Genomic DNA, 17,711 nt, shown 5'->3' with positions numbered 1-17,711 from the left:
ACTAAAAATGAAATCCCTTCGGGTCTGGTATGGATTTAAGGAGAACCCCACGCCAAAAAGAAAAAAAACTGTGAGCCCACCCCCCCAAATCTATACCAGATCCACCCCCCATATTGGGGGCATGTGGCTTGGTATGGTTCGGGGGGGGGACTGCTCACTCACCCCCCCCCCTTCCTGGCCTGCCAGGCTGCATGCTCAGATAAGGGTATGGATTTTGGAGGGGACCGCATACTATTTCTTTTTTTTTTTGGTGCACGGTTCCCCTTATAATCTACACCAGACTCGAAGAGCCTGATAAGAATTGGGGGGGGGGGGGGGGGGCCATACTTTCTTATTTTTTGGAAATTGCCATTTGCTTTGCTAACTTTCTGCTGACAGCAGGGAATCCAGCTGACAGCAGATAGGAGTAATCGTTGTTAAGGACATTGCAACCGGCTGTTCCTTAACAACCAGCTTCTCAATACATCTGAACGCATCCAAATTTTGTGATATTTTTTTCAGATTCATGCAGATTTATTACTGTGTCCGTCTGGAAATTCCAATACATCTGAATCTCTGAAAATGGAATTTCCATTCAAAAAACAAATCCAAAGGAACTGAATTGCACATATCTATTGTGGCTGTGCTGCGTTTTGAAAACTCCTGCATGCTGCATCTTTAGCACGTTTTTCAAAAACGTACCAAAAATGTATATCCTTATTGAAATGAATGAAAAAATGATCAAAAACACATAAAAAGTGCACCACAGTTGCATTTTGGAGCACGTTTTGAGTCACATGTTCATGTTTCATGCTGGGAATCAGGCAACCAGAAAACACATTGGAAACGCATCAAAAATACATATGTATTTTACCGCATTTTTTCAATGAAGCAGTCTAAAAGGGCCCTTATTTTTACTTCTGTAAAATGTCTGCTCTTTGGGTGTGAAGACTATTTATTTTAATTTATATATTATGGGCGGTAAAAATAGGAGAGTAAGCTGCAGATTTACCACTCCCAACTATCCAGCTAAAAGATAGCATGCAGCCGCTTAGGATTGTACACATACACGTGGCAAAAGTTATACCACCTGTAACATTTGGCATGCAGTACCACAGCCAAGCGCCACCCATTAAAGTGAGTAAGGTGAGGGTAAAGCAATACTGTGCATGCATACATCTCAGCTAGCGAATGGAAGAATAATTTGATGGATTACATTTATACATCTAAACACATAGTTAAACAGAAGAACTTAGGGCCGGTTTACAACAAACTGCGGTGCGGAAAAGGTGCGTTCTGAACAGGGGTGGACTGACCACTCATGGGGCCCCCCGCGCAATTGGGGATCATGGGGCCCCTGTGTTCTTAACCACACTCAAAACACACCCAAGAAAGCCTATAAAAAGGTACCAGGGGCATTTTATGGGGCCCCCTACTGACCCCGGACCCTCGGGCAGTGCCCGAGTGCTCGAATGGTCAGTCCGCTCGTGGTTCTAAATATGTTTCCTGTACCGCAGGTGAACGTACTGCCCTTGTCGCCCCAAATTCATCTTGAAAATGCAGAGTGATTACAGCCACCAAATCGCATAGTACTGCAGTACCATGCAGATTGGTGTGGTGCAGTCTGGAAAAATAGTGCTTGCACTATTTTTTCTGCAGTCAAGTGCATTCTGCAGCCAATTCAAATGAATGGACTGTCAAAAATGCACTAGAATGTGTGGAATTGCACTAGAAAGCAAGCGGTTCATGCGAAATTACCCTTAAAGACTAGTAAATGTGTTCTAATGCAGGATCAAGGAGCCAGCCTCTACCAGCAAGATCCTGCATACAGATCAGTAATTCAATTACAGCCACGTGCATAAGCCCTTTAATGAGATTCTGTCATGTGTGAAGCAGGAATACAGTATTGCACCGCAGATTTGAATAGCTTTTTCACTTTGATAAATGAATGTCACCACCGCAGATTAACCAGCAGTGGAAAAGAAAGCAGTTTCAGCTCTATAAATTCCTGATTCTACCTGTAGAATGTAGCCCAAGGCTACTTTGATCTCTACAGACAAAGTAATGTCACTTCATCTAACTGATGAACTGCTACATGTCCAATCTTTATTTTCCTGTTTGTCTTACCATTGCAAAAAGCAAAGTTGACATGGTGTGCATTAGCGCATGATCAGAAAAAGATGACCAATCTTCGATTGCTATGGGCTACTACACTTTCCATGTCATAACTGCTCGTTGCACTGCAGAGTAAGATAAAGTGACACTAAACTCTGTTTTTATTTTTTTCAGTCTAGGTATTCTTAACTTAAAAACATCCCTTATATTGCTTTCTGCCTCCTCCAAATCTCCAAATTCCATTTTTGCTGCTGTGATCCGACTTCCTATTAGAGAGTGACTACTTTTTCATGGTCCCACTGCATGTAGGAACATACAGTAGCTACCTTACTTGTTCGCTCCCTAGATGGACAATGGGATTTGTAGTGTACATAAAGCACTGCACACAATCGCAAATAACAGGCACTGCTCATTCTAAACTAACAGTGAGAGGGAAAAGGAAAGGTTCAGGAGCTCACAGAGCATGCCACAGGGAGACAGAAAAACACACTATGAAACAATTCCATGGAAAAAAAAAAGATTACAGGATGATTAAAGAGTCGATGTGCATGTATTTTTATGGAGAATAACTATATCATTTAGTACCACTTTCATCTCTAATGAGTTGCTATAAGTTATCCCACTTTTATATCATCATTGATCATTAGACTGTGGAGAAAGTTGATTTCTGATGAGTTGTTATAAGATCCTGCACTTTGTCATCCTGCACTTTGCATATCATCATTGCTCGTTGTACAACAAGTAGATTTCTGATGGGTTGCTATGGGCTATTACACTTTGGACACCATTGCTCATTGCATTGCAGGGAAAGTAGATTTTCTATGGGTTACTATGAGCTATTGTACTTTGGACACCACTGATCATTGTGCTGTAGAGAAAGTATATTTCTGATGGGTTACTATGGGCTATTACATTTTGAATATTATTGCTCATTGTATTGCAGATAAAGTTGATTTCTGATGCGTTACTATGGGCTGTTGCACTTTGAACACCATTGCTCATTGTGCTGTAGAGAAAGTAGATTTATGATGGGTTGCTATGGGCTATTGCACTTTGAACACCATTGCTCGTTGTGCTACAGAGAAAATTTCTGATGGGTTACTATGGGCTAATATACTTTAGACACCATTATTCATTGCACTGCAGATAAAGTAGATTTCTGATGTGTTACTAGGGGCTATTGCACTTTGAACACCATTGACCATTGTGCTGTAGAGAAAGTAGATTTGTGATGGGTTACTATGGGCTATTTCACTTTTGACATTATTGCTCATTGCGTCGCAGATAAAGTAGATTTCTGATGGGTTACTATGGGATATTGCACTTTAAACACCATTGCTTGTGCTGTAAAGAAATAGATTTCTGATCGGTCACTATAGGCTATTGTACTTTAGACACCTCTATTCATTGCACTGCAGAAAAAGTAGATTTCTGATGTATTACTATGGGCTATTGCACTTTGAACAGCACTGATCATTGTGCTGTAGAGAAAGTAGATTTCTGATGTGTTATTATGGGCTATTGCACTTTGAACACCATTGCTCATTGTGCTATAGAGAAAGTAGATTTCTGATGGGTTACTGTGTGCTATTGTACTTTAGACACCATTATTCATTGCACTGCAGAGAAAGTAGATGTATGATGGGTTGCTATGGGCTATTGCACTTTGGACATTATTGCTCATTCCACTGCAGAGAAAGTAGATTTCTAAAGGGATAATATGGGCTATTGCACTTTGGACACCATTGCTCATTGTGCTTTAGAGAAAATAGATTTCTGTTGGTTTGCTATGGGCTATTGCACTTTGGACATCAATGCTCATTGCTCATTGCACAGTGGAGAAAGTAGATTTATGATTGGCTTCTATGGGCTTTTGCACTTGCCACATGGTTGCTTATTGCATTGCAGAGAAAGTCGATTTTACATGTGTTGTTATGGGCTAATGCTGCACAATACAAACAGGGGTAATTTACTGAAGCTGAAGAGTGCAAAATCAAGCTCACTTCTCCATAGAAACCTATCAGCTTTTAACCTCAGCTTGTTCAATTAAGCTTTGGCAACAAAACCTGGAAGCTGATTGGCTTCTCTGCAGAAGTGAGCCTGATTTCCACTCTCCAGCTTTAGTAAATAAACCCCACAGTGTGGTCAGGAAAGTAATCAGGGGCAGCTCACTAGGTGCTGAAAGGTTCCAACCGGTGCAAAATGCCATAATATCAATCCAAAAAAAAACAAAAAAAAACCTAAGAGTACATGACAGTCATTCCAATGTCCTCCTATTTATGTTGTCATCACAGATCTAACACTGGACATACTTCAAGCAAAGTTGTTATACCCCACAGATCAGTGCATTGCTTTATCCCATAAGGCTGCAGGAGGCAGATCCCTTCACCTTTTGTCCTGTGACCAATGGGACACTTTGTAAAGATGTCCTAACAGCTGATTACCTAATAGATCTAAATGGCATGCATCTCTTCCATCTACTTCTAAATCAGACATCGGTGGTCCCCCTCTTCATGTTAGCGTAAAAACACATTAACAACTCCACCTTTTACATATTACTCTCCCAATTGGCCCTTTAGGACTTCAAAGCATAAAATGAGGATTCAAGGGCAATACAATAAAGTGCACTTCATGCTTTCTGAACAAAGTGTCTACCAACATCAGAGAGCTTCTCCATTAGAGTGGAAGTAGACATGGCACTAATGCAGAGTATGTATGAGGATCAGACGACTGCCAATAAAAATAATTATTGCTTGACAGCAAGTGCAGGCATTTCATTGCCTCAAGTACTTTCTTGGAATTAAACTGTGCTAAAATCCAAAACTATAGAGGGGAATTGGTCAAAACTGGAGCATCTATGCATGACAACCAATCAGATGCTAACTGTCATTGTCAAAGCTTAACCAAAAAAGCTGGAGTTAGAAACTGATTGGTTCCCTTATTTCCCCTCTATAAACTAGATCCCCCCTTTGTGTGGGAGTACTTACCAGTGGAGGAGAAGTCCTGGGCACAGGAACCAGGGAAGCCTAGTGATGCTCTTCCAAGAACACAAGTCTTGGAAGTGGGTTAAAGCTCCAGCTGATGTCTCTAGGGACGAGGAATGGAGTGGGCTGACACTTCCAGGATGTCAGCTGCAGAGGGAGCAGGTGTTATATCCACAGCACAAGCTGATCCAGCAGCTCCTGTCACCCAAATATAAGCAGGCACTGACAGCACAGCGCATCAGCACGTTTTCACCTCCCTTCTTTTTTTTTTTTTTTTCTTGTTGTAGGGATGCTGATGATGAGAAAGGGACGTCATTGCTTTGTGAAGGATCGGGGCTGTCCTCATCACTGCACCTCCCCTTATAAGTAGAGTCCTGATCAGGATGACACTGGTCATGCACAGAGGCGACATCTGACTAACCCTGTGTGACAGCTCTCCAACTGCCAAGCTGTCAGATCGAGGCACACCATTCACTGCCTGCTACAGCTGGTACTAATGTGGGAGAAGTCACAGCACAATCCCTGGCAGTACAGAAGAGGAGCTCCTTGCATGACTACTAGATCCAGCGATGCAGAGACATTACAATTAGGGGCTGATCTGAAAACAATACAATTCTTATGGGGCACTGACAGCTCCCTGGGCTTTGTGATATCATACTGGTAAAGTACTGCTTTGTCCGATCTGTTACAATCACAGATAAGGTCTTGTGCACACAAAGTATACTATATATATATCTATAGACGTACATATTTCATACAGGACTGCACGTGCGTGATATAGGGTAATGAGTTACAGGAAATTGGCTCAATTTACAAAGCTTGTTGTGTTCAAAAAAGTGACAGTTATTTACAATGACAGCTACCTTTAACCTTAGTTCCAGCAAAACACACACATATATATATATATATACACACACACACACAAAATGTTGCTGAATAAACAAAGTAACTTCTTTCCTGATATCACTGTACACTGTACATTCAGTGTTTCTAACTTGAAAGACTGATTTTGCCCAAAAACTTGTATTTACACTGCTTTGACATTTTCTGTCAAAAATGTACAGAGTACAGCAATCACAGACTTCATTTTTATATATACCTACATATATATTTGCATATATATATATATATATATATATATATATATATATATGTGCAAATCTCCCTCCCTCTCTCACTCCCTTTCCCTGTCTATTTCCCCCTCTCCCTCTTTCCTTCTCCCCCTCTCATTCTCCCTCTCTCTCCTCCCCCTCTCTCCCTCTCTCTCCCTTTCCCTGTTTCTCTCTCCCCCTGTCCTTCTCTCTATCCCTCTCTCATTCTCCCCCTCTCCCTCACTGTAAAATCCAATAGCTTTCCCAACTTAGATATATTTGTTAATTTTACTCATATATCAAAAATATGCCTTCTTACTAGTGTTTATTAAGTTAGAGTTAATTGCAAGGTAACGAAACCATTTTACTTATTTTTTTGAGTGAAACCAACTTAAAATAATCAAGTTGAAACAAAGGAAGCAGTGGCAATACTACACCAGTACAAGGCAGCAATGCATTAACTGTCCCTAAAGCCCAACTCTGGGCAAAAATAAATAAATTCCTATGCAGAGGAGCTTTGCTTGCACTGAAAGGGTTAACTGCTTGTTTTTGCAGGGGAGAAAAACTTAAACTCAGCGGATCATCCGATACTGCAAATGGCACTCCCCCACAATTCAACAGTGGACTATTCCTGACATCCTCATGTCCTGCAGGTCTATGGGCTTGATGACATCAGGACCAGTTCACTACTCAAGAACGCTAGATCATGGGGGGTGGGGGTGCACGAGCTGCAGGGATCAGTTTTGTACAGGGAGAATTGAAAGATCAGGTAAGTATATCTCCTTTCTCTCACCACTAGACAAAAATGGATAATTAACCCTTGTAGTCCCACTGCAAGGTTTTTTTTTTTTTCCTGGAGTTGGGATTTAAGTGATTCTAAAGTCTAAACAATTTTTCCTGCATTAAGGTGATAAATGTTTAGGTAATATTATTGCCCCCTCACTCCCCTTATTACACTTGATCCAGCGCTGTCTGTCTGTATAGCGGCTTTCTGACTTCCAGGTCTAACAGGCTTTGCTGAGGCAGCTGCTCCTGCTGTCATCAATCAAAGCCAGTGAAGAGAGATTGAGGGATTAGGCGGAACCAGAGTCTGTCAATTGACATAGACAGCGGCTCAGGATTGAGCCTGCAGGTGTACCACCATAGGAAGCACACTTAGAACATGAGGAGCCATGAGCGCCAAAAAAGGACCATTGGGGGAATTGCACAGAGCAGAAATGTATAAACCTTTGTTATTTTTTTAAATTGTGTTTACAATCACTTTAGTCCAGTGTTTCAGTATTGCTGCAAATGTATTAAAAATGCCCTAACAGGCAGCCAGTTACAGTGCATTTTCTCCTGCTGGCTCTTTTTTTTCACAGTGCTGTCTTTCTGCTGCTTTTTGGTCATTTAAGGAGGATAAAGGGCTAGGCTTCTTGCACATGGGAGTGAAAAACACCTTGTGTTATACTGATCTCTAATCAGATGTATTGATGTCTATGACACAATGCACACTACTGACTAAACACTAATAAAGCAGCACTGAGTAAAGTGTGCAGGAAAAAAATACAAAGTACACTTAGCTTCTGTCTATATTCTGTACATAATCATTTACATGCACACAGGAATACAAGAGTATATCCATACACAGCCTCAGAGCCTCAATCATTATTTGTCCTATCTCCAGCCACCTACAATTTCCTCCTCCCTACTTCCAATAGGACATGGGCTTATTAGTGACAGACAGTTGTCTGCACCAATGAGAAGCAGAGGTCCCAGCTAAGCTACAATAGTATGCAAGCAGAAGACACGTGGACATCACACTGGAAGGATGTCCAGGAGAAAGAAGAGCTGCTGAAGAGGGTGTGAGAGACACGGGGTGAGTACAGTGGGAAATATGGGGAATTGGACTTGAAGGATGGACAGATCTGAGGTGTAGATGAGGTGCCTGAGCAGTGTGAGCTGCAGAGAGGAAGCGTGGGGGAAAGTCCATGTGCTGTAATATGCCACTCCTCCTTGGTGTTCAGTGTCTGCTTCCTGGAGGTCTGTGTGTGATCAGGAAGGTGGGGGCTGAGGTCTGTGTGGGATCAGGAAGGTGGGGGCTGAGGTCCGTGTGGGATCAGGAAGGTGGGGGCTGAGGTCCGTGTGGGATCAGGAAGGTGGGGGCTGAGGTCTGTGTGGGATCAGGAAGGTGGGGGCTGAGGGCTGTGTGTGATCAGGAAGGAGGGGGCTGAGGGCTGTGTGTGATCAGGAAGGAGGGGGCTGAGGGCTGTGTGTGATCAGGAAGGAGGGGGCTGAGGGCTGTGTGTGATCAGGAAGGAGGGGGCTGAGGGCTGTGTGTGATCAGGAAGGAGGGGGCTGTGTGAGTTGGAGAGAGGAAGAGTGGGGGAAAAGCTGAGTTCTGTGACTGCCATCCCTCTTGGGATTTAGTATCATCTCTGGAGGTGAGTGTGTGTTGCACTGTGAGCTGGAGAGAGGAAGTGTATGGGAAAAGCTAAGTTCTGTTCAATGTGTGTTTCCATATCTGTGTCCCTCTGCAGTCTGGGGCGGGGGGCAATGTGTGTGTGTGTTTTCCCTCTCTCATGCCCCAGTTTGGTAGATTTTTTTCCTCTCCTTTTACTGCTATCACCAAGAGTAAAAGAATCTAAAACTGGAATAAAGGCAAAATGTTAGAACTGGAGACATCATTTCTGGTGATCCTGGTGGCTACCATGGATTTCCCTTCACTTTCAGTGTTGGCTATGAAACAGAAATTAACCTGTTTCGGACCACCCCACGCACATATACGGCAACAGGGTGGCACGTGCAGGCTAAATCCCGTAGCTGTATGTGAAGGTCACAAGTGGGCACTCCCCCAGCACCGCTGTCACTGTCTCCTCACACAGCAGGAGACAGCGCAGGTGTCCAGCAGGCTCGATTGCCACCAGCTACCCAACAATCTTCACTCTGAGTGGAGAACAGCGAGGTGCCTATGTAAACAAGGCAGCTCGCCATTCTCTCGGTAAGGAGCAAAATGATCCCCGCTTCCTGTTATCAGGAGACAGATCACTCTGCTCCATTGGACAGCCCAGCTCCCCTCACAGTTGGAACACGCCCAGGGAACACACTTAACCCCTCCCTAGCTCATTATTGTTAACGCCTTCCCTCCCAGTGACACCAATACAGAAAAAGTGCTTTTTTTTATAGCACTGATCTCTGTATTGGTGTCACTGGTTCCCAAAATGATGTTACAAGTGTGCGATGTGCCCACCCCAATGTCGCAGTACTGCTAAAAATTGCTGATCGCCACCATTACTAGTAAAAATTAAATAAAAATAAAAACCATAAATCTTTCACACAGTCTGTAGACGCTATAACGCTTGCGCAAACCGATCGATATACGCCTATTGGAATTTTGTTTACTAAAAATGTAGCAGAATACATATCGGCCAAAACTGATGAAGAAAATTGACTTTTTTTACATTTTTTTTTTATTGGCTATGTATTATAGCAGAAAGTAAAAAATATTTTTTTTTTTTCAAAATTGTTGCTCTGTTTTTGTTTATAGCGCAAAAAGTAAAATCCGCACAGGTGATCAAATACCACCAAAAGAAAGCTCTATTTGTGGGGAAAAAAAGGATATCTATTCTGTTTGGGTACCATGTTGCACAACCGTTCAATTGTCAGTTAAAGTAACGCAGTGGCCTGGTTAGGAAGGGGGAAAATCCTTCTGGGGCTAAAGTGGTTAATAGGAAATCTCTTGAGTTGGACAGGGATGACAGAAAACTAATGGGTTATAATAACTGCCCTTACTTTATCAAATGTTTTTTGCCTTCAGATTTTCTTTAACTCACATTGCTAATTATATATTGTACTTAATTGTAACTTAAATACTGAAATTTGCACTTACAACTGTAATTGTCAAAATGGCAGTAAAAACCTGGCTGTGTCAGTAAATTGTGGGTGTGTTATCAGTAAATTTATTTTGGTAGGTTGGCAACACTGTAGATGGAGGGTGGACACTGATCATCTGGGACCTGGGGGGCACAGATACTGACTACCAGCAAGGAGGATGGGGGTGTGGCCACCAACCAGCAAGGGGAGGGGTGCATGCGGCCATGGACTGGCAAGCTGGGAAAAGGACACAGCCAACAAGCACTGTTTGAATGGGGAGCAGCCACTGATGGCTGGGGGCTTGGCGTCTGACCACCAGGAGCACGTTGCGCTGTCTCTCCACAATCACTCTGTTCAATGAATGCTTGTATGGTGGCAATCTTCAAACCTATTGTGGGGGGGAGCGCTCGATGAAAAGACACTTGATCACAAAGGACAAGGGGCACAGACACAGCTATTATTACAGTTATTTATGACCATTTTTCCTGTACTCTACTCTTTCATTCAACAGCGATCAATTCCACAGAGGAAGGTTGTACCTTACGTGATGGTAATCCTTGATCCATAATTACTGACTGGACAGTCTCTGCCATTGTGAGTATTTTCTGGGGTACACAAACACTGACCACATGGGGGAGTGGATGCAGATACTGACCACCAAGAAGGGGGGTACTACCCAGGGCACAAAAGACTGTGTTAAGGATGGAGGCGGTACATATAAACTCTGCATTACAAACCACTGAACTCTGGATGCTGCCTTAAACCATTAAACTTATCCTAACCACTTAACTTAAAATTGAACGTTTCATTTAACATTTTATTCTAATTTTTTTTTTCAATGTTTGCTGTAGTTTCCTATGCTTATAAAGAATGTACATACGGTATCAAAGACTGTCTCTGTCTGTAATCTACTAACCACTAGGCTGTAAGGGGGAACTTATTTTTAAGTAAGGAATTTTGTCCTTTTCAGAAGAATTGCTCACAGCAACTGCCTGAGATCTCTTCCTTGAACAGACTCTTTGTCAAAATGGGCTTCAGTACGCTGGAGGTAAGATGCCAATAGCTAGTAATATTTTAATGGATTTTCCTGCAATAGGTCTAACTAGAACTCTGCCTTTCAAACGTCTGAGCTCTGGTTCACAAAACTACTGAACTATACATGCAGAATTCAGTAGTTTGTAAGGCAGAGTTCAGTAGTTGGTAAGTAAATTTAGGAGTTAAGCAGTTTTGTGTTGGCTTACAAACCAATGATCTCTGAATGCAGAGATAGCAGTTGATAAGGCAGAAAAGTCTACCTTACAAACCACTGAACTTCACAGGCAAAGGTGAGGGAAGAGCTGGGGGAACCACAGAGAGAGGAAGGACAAGGATCTGCCTGCTGGGGTACTGGAGAATTTGGGAGAGACTTATTCAAATATTAGGGCAAAAGAGATTTTTTTTGTTTTGTTTTTGTGTTGTAGGTGTTTTCAGAGTTCAATAGAATAGCCACCACAAATCTGCAGAATAACTTTTTTGATGCCCTGGATCGATACGCACCATGCTTTGTCACAATCTTCAACTCCAAGAAAGGAAGTGTTGGAGAGACATTGTCCATGTTTGTGCAGCAAATTAATTCAGAGGTGAGTCTACTGCAACCCTCTTTTTGTTTGTTCTCAACTTACAAAACCTTTCATGATTCACTTTGTTGTCATATACAGAAATATGTAAGATACCATAAATGTACAACCTGTAACCTCTACTACAATCCCTTTTGGCCTATGTATTGATTTCAATATTTTAAAGTGGTCTTGAGACGTTGTGATCCAATGATGTTAAAACATCGAAGCTATGGGTGTAACTTAAATAACTTCAATCAGTAACTTTCCTGAACTGTCAAATAGTATGATATTTGTTTCATAAACATGTAGGTTTGCATTTTATGCAATATTAAACTGAACTTTCGATAATTTACTTCTAGAAACCTGATGTGACAGCAATGCACACCCTTGTGCTCCGAGGCCTCCCTGTTCTACTTGGTGATGACCCCAGTACATTCTACATCACTTGCTTCGTAAGTTATCATAGTTGCACCTTGGCAGTTGTGGGGGGATTCGCTTTGTATTCCTTAGAAATACAGATTAATACTTATTATATCACTAGTACAGTGGTGGGCATGGCAGTTTATAAAATTTAATCCCTTAGTTAGGGAGGGTAAAACAAATGTTAATGCTTGAACACAATTTTTCAACTTAGACATGTTAGTAGAACTGTATCATTACAACTACTTTGTGTATCCAGATGGATTATACCCTTTTTTGCGTGTGTATATATCTATCTAATTGAAAGTGATATTAAAATGCTTGTGTGTTTTTCTGTTTAAATATAACAAATGTGTTATACTTACCACCTTTTGTTCAGTTGGTTTTGCACAGAGCAGCCCAGACCCTCCTATTCTCGGGTCCCCTGCTGGCACTCCTGGCCCCTCCCTCCTGCTGAGTGCCCCTACAGCAAGCAGCTGTATGGGGCAATTGTGCCAAGGCTGTGTGTGTCTATTTAGACACAGAGCTGCGGTTTGGCCCCACCTCCTCTCTCTCCTCATTGGCTCACTGACTTTGAATGCAGTGGGAGGTAATGATGCCTCGCTGCTGTCTCAGTTAATGAGGACCTGCTGCACACAGAAGGTGCTTTATCCTAATGCATAGAATGCATTAAAAGAAAAACCTGCCTTTAGAACCGCTTTAAATAAATGCTTTAAAGGAAGAAAACCTTCCAAAAATAGATTGACTTTGACCCTTACCTTGAAGCTAAAACTAACCATATACAACACAGTGACAAATGATCATGTTTGTTTTTGTATAGCCTTCTGACAGCGATGAGGTCTGGGCACGTTTACCTGTTGGACTGAAGACTGTCATTGATGAAAGTATGCCTGCTTCTCCAAATCATCTCCACCTTGACCCAGTGTCTATTGCCATCATAGCCAAGGGAGGTATTGTAATGGAGGATCTCCAGAACCTACCTCAAGCACTTTGCCTCTTCTTTGGACTTTTATATGCTTTACACCTGGAATACCCTAAAGCCATGGAAAACACTTTTAACTTCATTCAAAGAGTGATGCTGGGCCTGGGGGAGAACAAACTCCCACCAAAACTGCAAAGCCTTAAGAATCTCCTGTTGAGTTAGAATGTTTGGGTTTTTTGTTTTGTTTTGTTTTTCTGCTTGCCTATGACTTGTTTTCAGTAGACTAAAGTTAGCTGATGTCACAGAGCTCAGAAACCTTGTGCTGTTTTAAAATTTATTGTAATAGATGTTCAAGTTGGCCAACTGCATCAAAATCATCTGTCTCTGGTCCTTGCATACCAAATCACCAAAACAGAAAATATAGGCATACCTCAGTGGTTGTACAGAACCAATACAGGCTAAAGTAATTTCATATATTGCAATTGATGTTCAACTGCCTCAAGTAATCTATCTCTGATCATACAACAAACATACAGTACCTGAGTGGTTGTATATTACCAATGTGGGCTAAACTCATTTCAGGTATCATAATTGATATTAAAGCTGACTAACTGCCTCAAAGTGATCTGTGCTTGCGTGGAATAAACTCATTGATGCAGTTGTCTAGTTTGTACATCTCTATAATATATGCAATGAGTTTATTCCATCAATTGTGATATATGCAATGAGCTATGCCTATATTTTCTATTTTGGTGATTTGTTATGCAAGGACCAGAGACAGATCATTTTGATGCAGTTGGCCAGCTTGTACATCTCTATAATATATACAAAGTGATCCTTCTTTCACTAGTTCCTACTCATCCTGTAAAAGGTCCTTTACTTGCAGGCAGAGTTAATTTAGCGGACCTATTGTGAGTAAGGTGTAAAATGGCATGGAGGGAAACTATTATTAAAATGGTTGTAAACTTCAGACATGAAATATGAACAAAGTATATCCCTCTACAGTGTGTACTTGTCTCCATTAAAAGCAATGAGTATAATTTCATTTCTGCTGCTTCATTTCTCCATATTGGCATGAATCACTTCTGACAAGTTTTTTTTTTCCTGACACCAAGAGAAAAAAGGTGACTGGAGGGCCCTCTAGCAGATTAACAGCCTCAGCTCTGTTCCTGTGAAGGCGGTGTCTCATCCCACCAAACAGTTCTTAGTCCTCACTGAATTTCTGCAGAGTTTCATTTCAGCTCTCCACCCTCTGTTTTCTGAACTCTCGGACAAGCTTTATAAATACAGCACTTTAAATGGCTGTAGTGAAGGCTGCAGATTAACAGGTATAACTTGTGTAGGAGGATGTTTCATCTCTGTATCACCTAAGGCCAGTCACTTCACTAGGTATATATGGAAGGGTTTACAACCACTTTAATTTAGTTTTGTGGTATGAACATAGCGCAGAAGATGTTTTCATTCTCTTGCAGAAAAAGGTGCACAAAACCTCATGGTGTGAACGAGGCCTAAATGTTTTCAAAAGCGAGTTGTTATGTAACAAAATTTTAAAGAACAATGTTTTTTCTTATAACAGTAAGAAAAATAAAAAAAATCGTATTTGAACTTTGGAACAGTCATTTATTTATATGTACCTGTGAGAATGGAACCACTTGCCCCGCAGAAGCTTTTGCCCCTTCATGACCAGGTTTTTTTTTTCTATTCAGCACCATGCTACTTTAACTGACAATTGCGCAGCCATGTAATGCTGTACCCAAATTAAATTTTATATACAATTTTTTTTTTCACTCAGAGCTTTATTTTGGTGGTATTTGATCTCCACTGGGTTTTTAATAGATATAGATTTGTCACAAAACATCCAATAAAAAATATTGGTATTCTGAAAAAAATGATTGTATTCTGGTTAAAACAAAATCCAAATAAGTGTATATTAATTGGTTTGTGTCTACACATATGGAATTTACACAGCTATAGATTCTATACTGTAATGACGGTACAGCAACATAGTGTGACTGTGATGGAGTGGTGGGCAATCTAGAGCTAACACACTGGCTGGGAGGGACACCAACTAACATCAATAGTGACACTAATACAGTGATCAGATAATAATGTACACTGTATTAATGACACTGACGGGGGGGGGGGGGGGGGGGGTTATCTGTGAAGTGTAATGTGTGTCTTATGTGCTGTTGTTAACAGATTTAGTTGTCAGGGAGAAGAAACACAACCTCTGTTCACAGCACAGTGATCTGGCTGTGTCTGTGTAAACGTGATTTGAAAGAGCCGGTCAGCAGGTTTCAGCCACAATCATTGGCTGAAACCTGTTGATTGATGTGTACTGCATCCAATCACAGCATGGGTAGACAGGGGGTGCCAAACCCAGAAACAGGCCCATGCCATACAGTTAGATAGTCTGGCCTGCCTGCGCCGCTTGTCTGCAGTATTGGGCAGATGGGAGATGTTAATGTAAAATGGATGTCTGGATAAAACTAAAATAAAACAAGTAACACTTACTTGGTTTTTTTAAGGCAATCGGTTTGCATGGTTTTAACAAGTAAATCGGATTGCTGTGCAAGTAACCACAACTCAATATTCAGAGTTGCAGAAAATATCACATTAGTTAGCCCAACCTAAATAAATGTGTCATTTGGAATACATTATACAGTAAACGTTACTTAAAATGATTTTGTTATTTTAAATGGCAAATCTGAGTACTCCATACTAACTTAAGAGTTCACCTAACGTAAAATTTCCAAGTACTATTCACTATTTTTTGTTAGTTGTGTATACTAAAGTGTAAGTTCACCACACTCAATAAGCATTTGTAAGAAGAAAATACAATTCTTATTCTAGTTTACTTGGTTTTTTTGAGGCAATCGGTTTGCATGCTTTTTTTAAGTAAGGTTTACTAATTGGATTTTACAGTGCTCTCTCTCCCTTTTCATGCCCCCCCCCCTCTCTCCCCCTATCCCTCTCTCCTTCTTCATCTCCCTCACCTTCTCCCCCTCTCTCTCTCTGTCCCCCCCTCCTTCTCTATCCTTTTCCTTGTCCCTCTCCCTCTCTCCTCCCCCTCCCCCCTCTCTCTCCATTTCCCTGTCCTTCTCTCTCTTTTTCCCTGTCCCTCTCTCTTTCTCCCTCTCCCTCTCTTTACCCTTCTCCCCCTTTCCTTCTCCCCCTCCCCCCCTCTCTCTCTCTGTATATATATATATATATATATATATATATATATACACATACACATACACACAGTACACTTCTAAGTTCAGATGTTTAGGGACTAGTACCATGAACACCTTGAATCTATACAGCCTGATGATATAATCTCTGTAAAATTTTCTTTAGAGCTAAAACAGTATTCAACCCAAAAGTAAAAATGTATTATATTGCAGCTTACCAGTTCTTAGATGCGATGACTGCATTTGTTTTTTTTTTTTTTTGCTTTCTTTCTTTCATTTCCACTTGGTGATCTAGCCAATAAGTATGTTGGTTTCGTAAAAAAAAAAACTGTCCTGCACATGTAGCAGTTACCCCTGGTTCACATCTGCGCGGGTGGTGCCGCTGCGAATCTGCACAAAATTCTGTGCAGCTGCTCCACTCGCACAAAGGAACGCGGACCCGCCGTCAGGTGCCATTAATTCTAATGGCACATCGCCTGCACTGAAAATCACAACCGCACTGGTTCGAGGTACGAGGTTCCCGTGCGGGCTGTGTTTCCCAAAGAAGTGCAGGGACTTCCTGCGTGTCCCGGGGCACGGGAGTCCATTCAAATGAATGGGCTCTCATGCAAGTGCGAAACGCAGCCTGCAGGAATGCGAAGATCTGAATCTAGCCTTACAGTGATGAAACAAACCATTTACCACAGACGGGTGCATAGAATGAGCAACTTTTATTCATTTATGAAAAACCTTTATCCCAAAAGGAAAAGAAAAAAAAACAGTTTTCTGTAGCTGCCTGTAAAGCTAGCCATACATTATATATTTTTCTTATTCGATTTCCTTTAGATTTACCTTCAACTATGAAGAGCGAGGGCCTGCCTGATTGCATACAAATTGAAAGTGTTTAGGTCTGACCTCATATTATATGGTTTTGGTAAATCTAAAGGAAAATTGTATGAGAATATTGTATAATGTATGGCCGGCCTAACTGTAAATAAAGTTTAATTGGTGTTCAGCTTCAATTTATTAATGCATCTATATCTACTAGTACATCTAATACTCTCTTTCCTTACACTGACAATGCTGCTGTTCATAGGTGCCCCTGTGCTCCTTCATCCAGAGAGGCGGCACTGTAATAAAGGAGATGTGTTACTGGCCAGATCAACAGATGATAAACGAATGCAGCCACCACGCCTAATGATTGGTAAGCTGCAATATATTACATTTTGGGATTTGGGTTTAATACCGCTTTAACAAACCTATGTGATACGAGGACAAACCTAAGAAATCTATTCAATCAGTATCCAATCAGGTAGGATCATGCACTACATACAGTTGTGGTGGATCCAGAAGAGATTGTGTAATGTATGGTCAGACTATGACTAGTATAATGTTAAAAAACGTAATGTCATATTGGGGTTTATTTACTAAAACTGAAGCACTCGGAATCTGGTGCAGCCCTGCATGGTAGCCAATCAGTTTCTAACTTCAGCTTGTTCAATTAAGCTTTGAGAGAAAAACCTGGAAGCTGATTGGTTTCTATGCAGAGCTGCTCCAGATTTTTCACTCTACAGTTTTACAGGGGGCTGAAAAAT

The 17,711-nt window shown here is 41.4% G+C and overlaps 2 protein-coding genes across 2 annotated transcripts in view; one reads left to right on the top strand and one right to left on the bottom strand.

Annotated features, from left to right (window-relative positions):
* Positions 1-5,546, bottom strand: part of NPFFR2 (neuropeptide FF receptor 2) — a 229,933-nt gene extending 224,387 nt beyond the window's left edge. Inside the window, exon 1 of the mRNA XM_089679597.1 lies at positions 5,082-5,546. The gene's annotated coding sequence lies outside the window, so the exon portion shown is untranslated. The remainder of the gene's footprint in view (positions 1-5,081) is intronic.
* A 4,996-nt stretch (positions 5,547-10,542) lies between these two features.
* Positions 10,543-14,566, top strand: LOC149460515 (uncharacterized). The gene is made up of 5 exons (XM_089679596.1): positions 10,543-10,615; positions 10,992-11,069; positions 11,482-11,640; positions 11,979-12,071; positions 12,860-14,566. Exons 2-5 carry the CDS (start codon positions 11,049-11,051, stop codon positions 13,181-13,183), a joined length of 597 nt encoding a protein of 198 aa, XP_089535722.1. The 5' UTR covers positions 10,543-10,615; positions 10,992-11,048; the 3' UTR covers positions 13,184-14,566.
* Positions 14,567-17,711: the final 3,145 nt, after the last annotated feature.

This window comes from Staurois parvus, unplaced genomic scaffold (genome assembly GCF_062004578.1).
Source record: "Staurois parvus isolate SC_StPar_1 unplaced genomic scaffold, SC_StPar_1.0 ptg000227l, whole genome shotgun sequence".
Classification (NCBI taxonomy): Eukaryota; Metazoa; Chordata; class Amphibia; order Anura; family Ranidae; genus Staurois; species Staurois parvus.
This window is presented reverse-complemented; position numbering and strand designations above follow the sequence as displayed.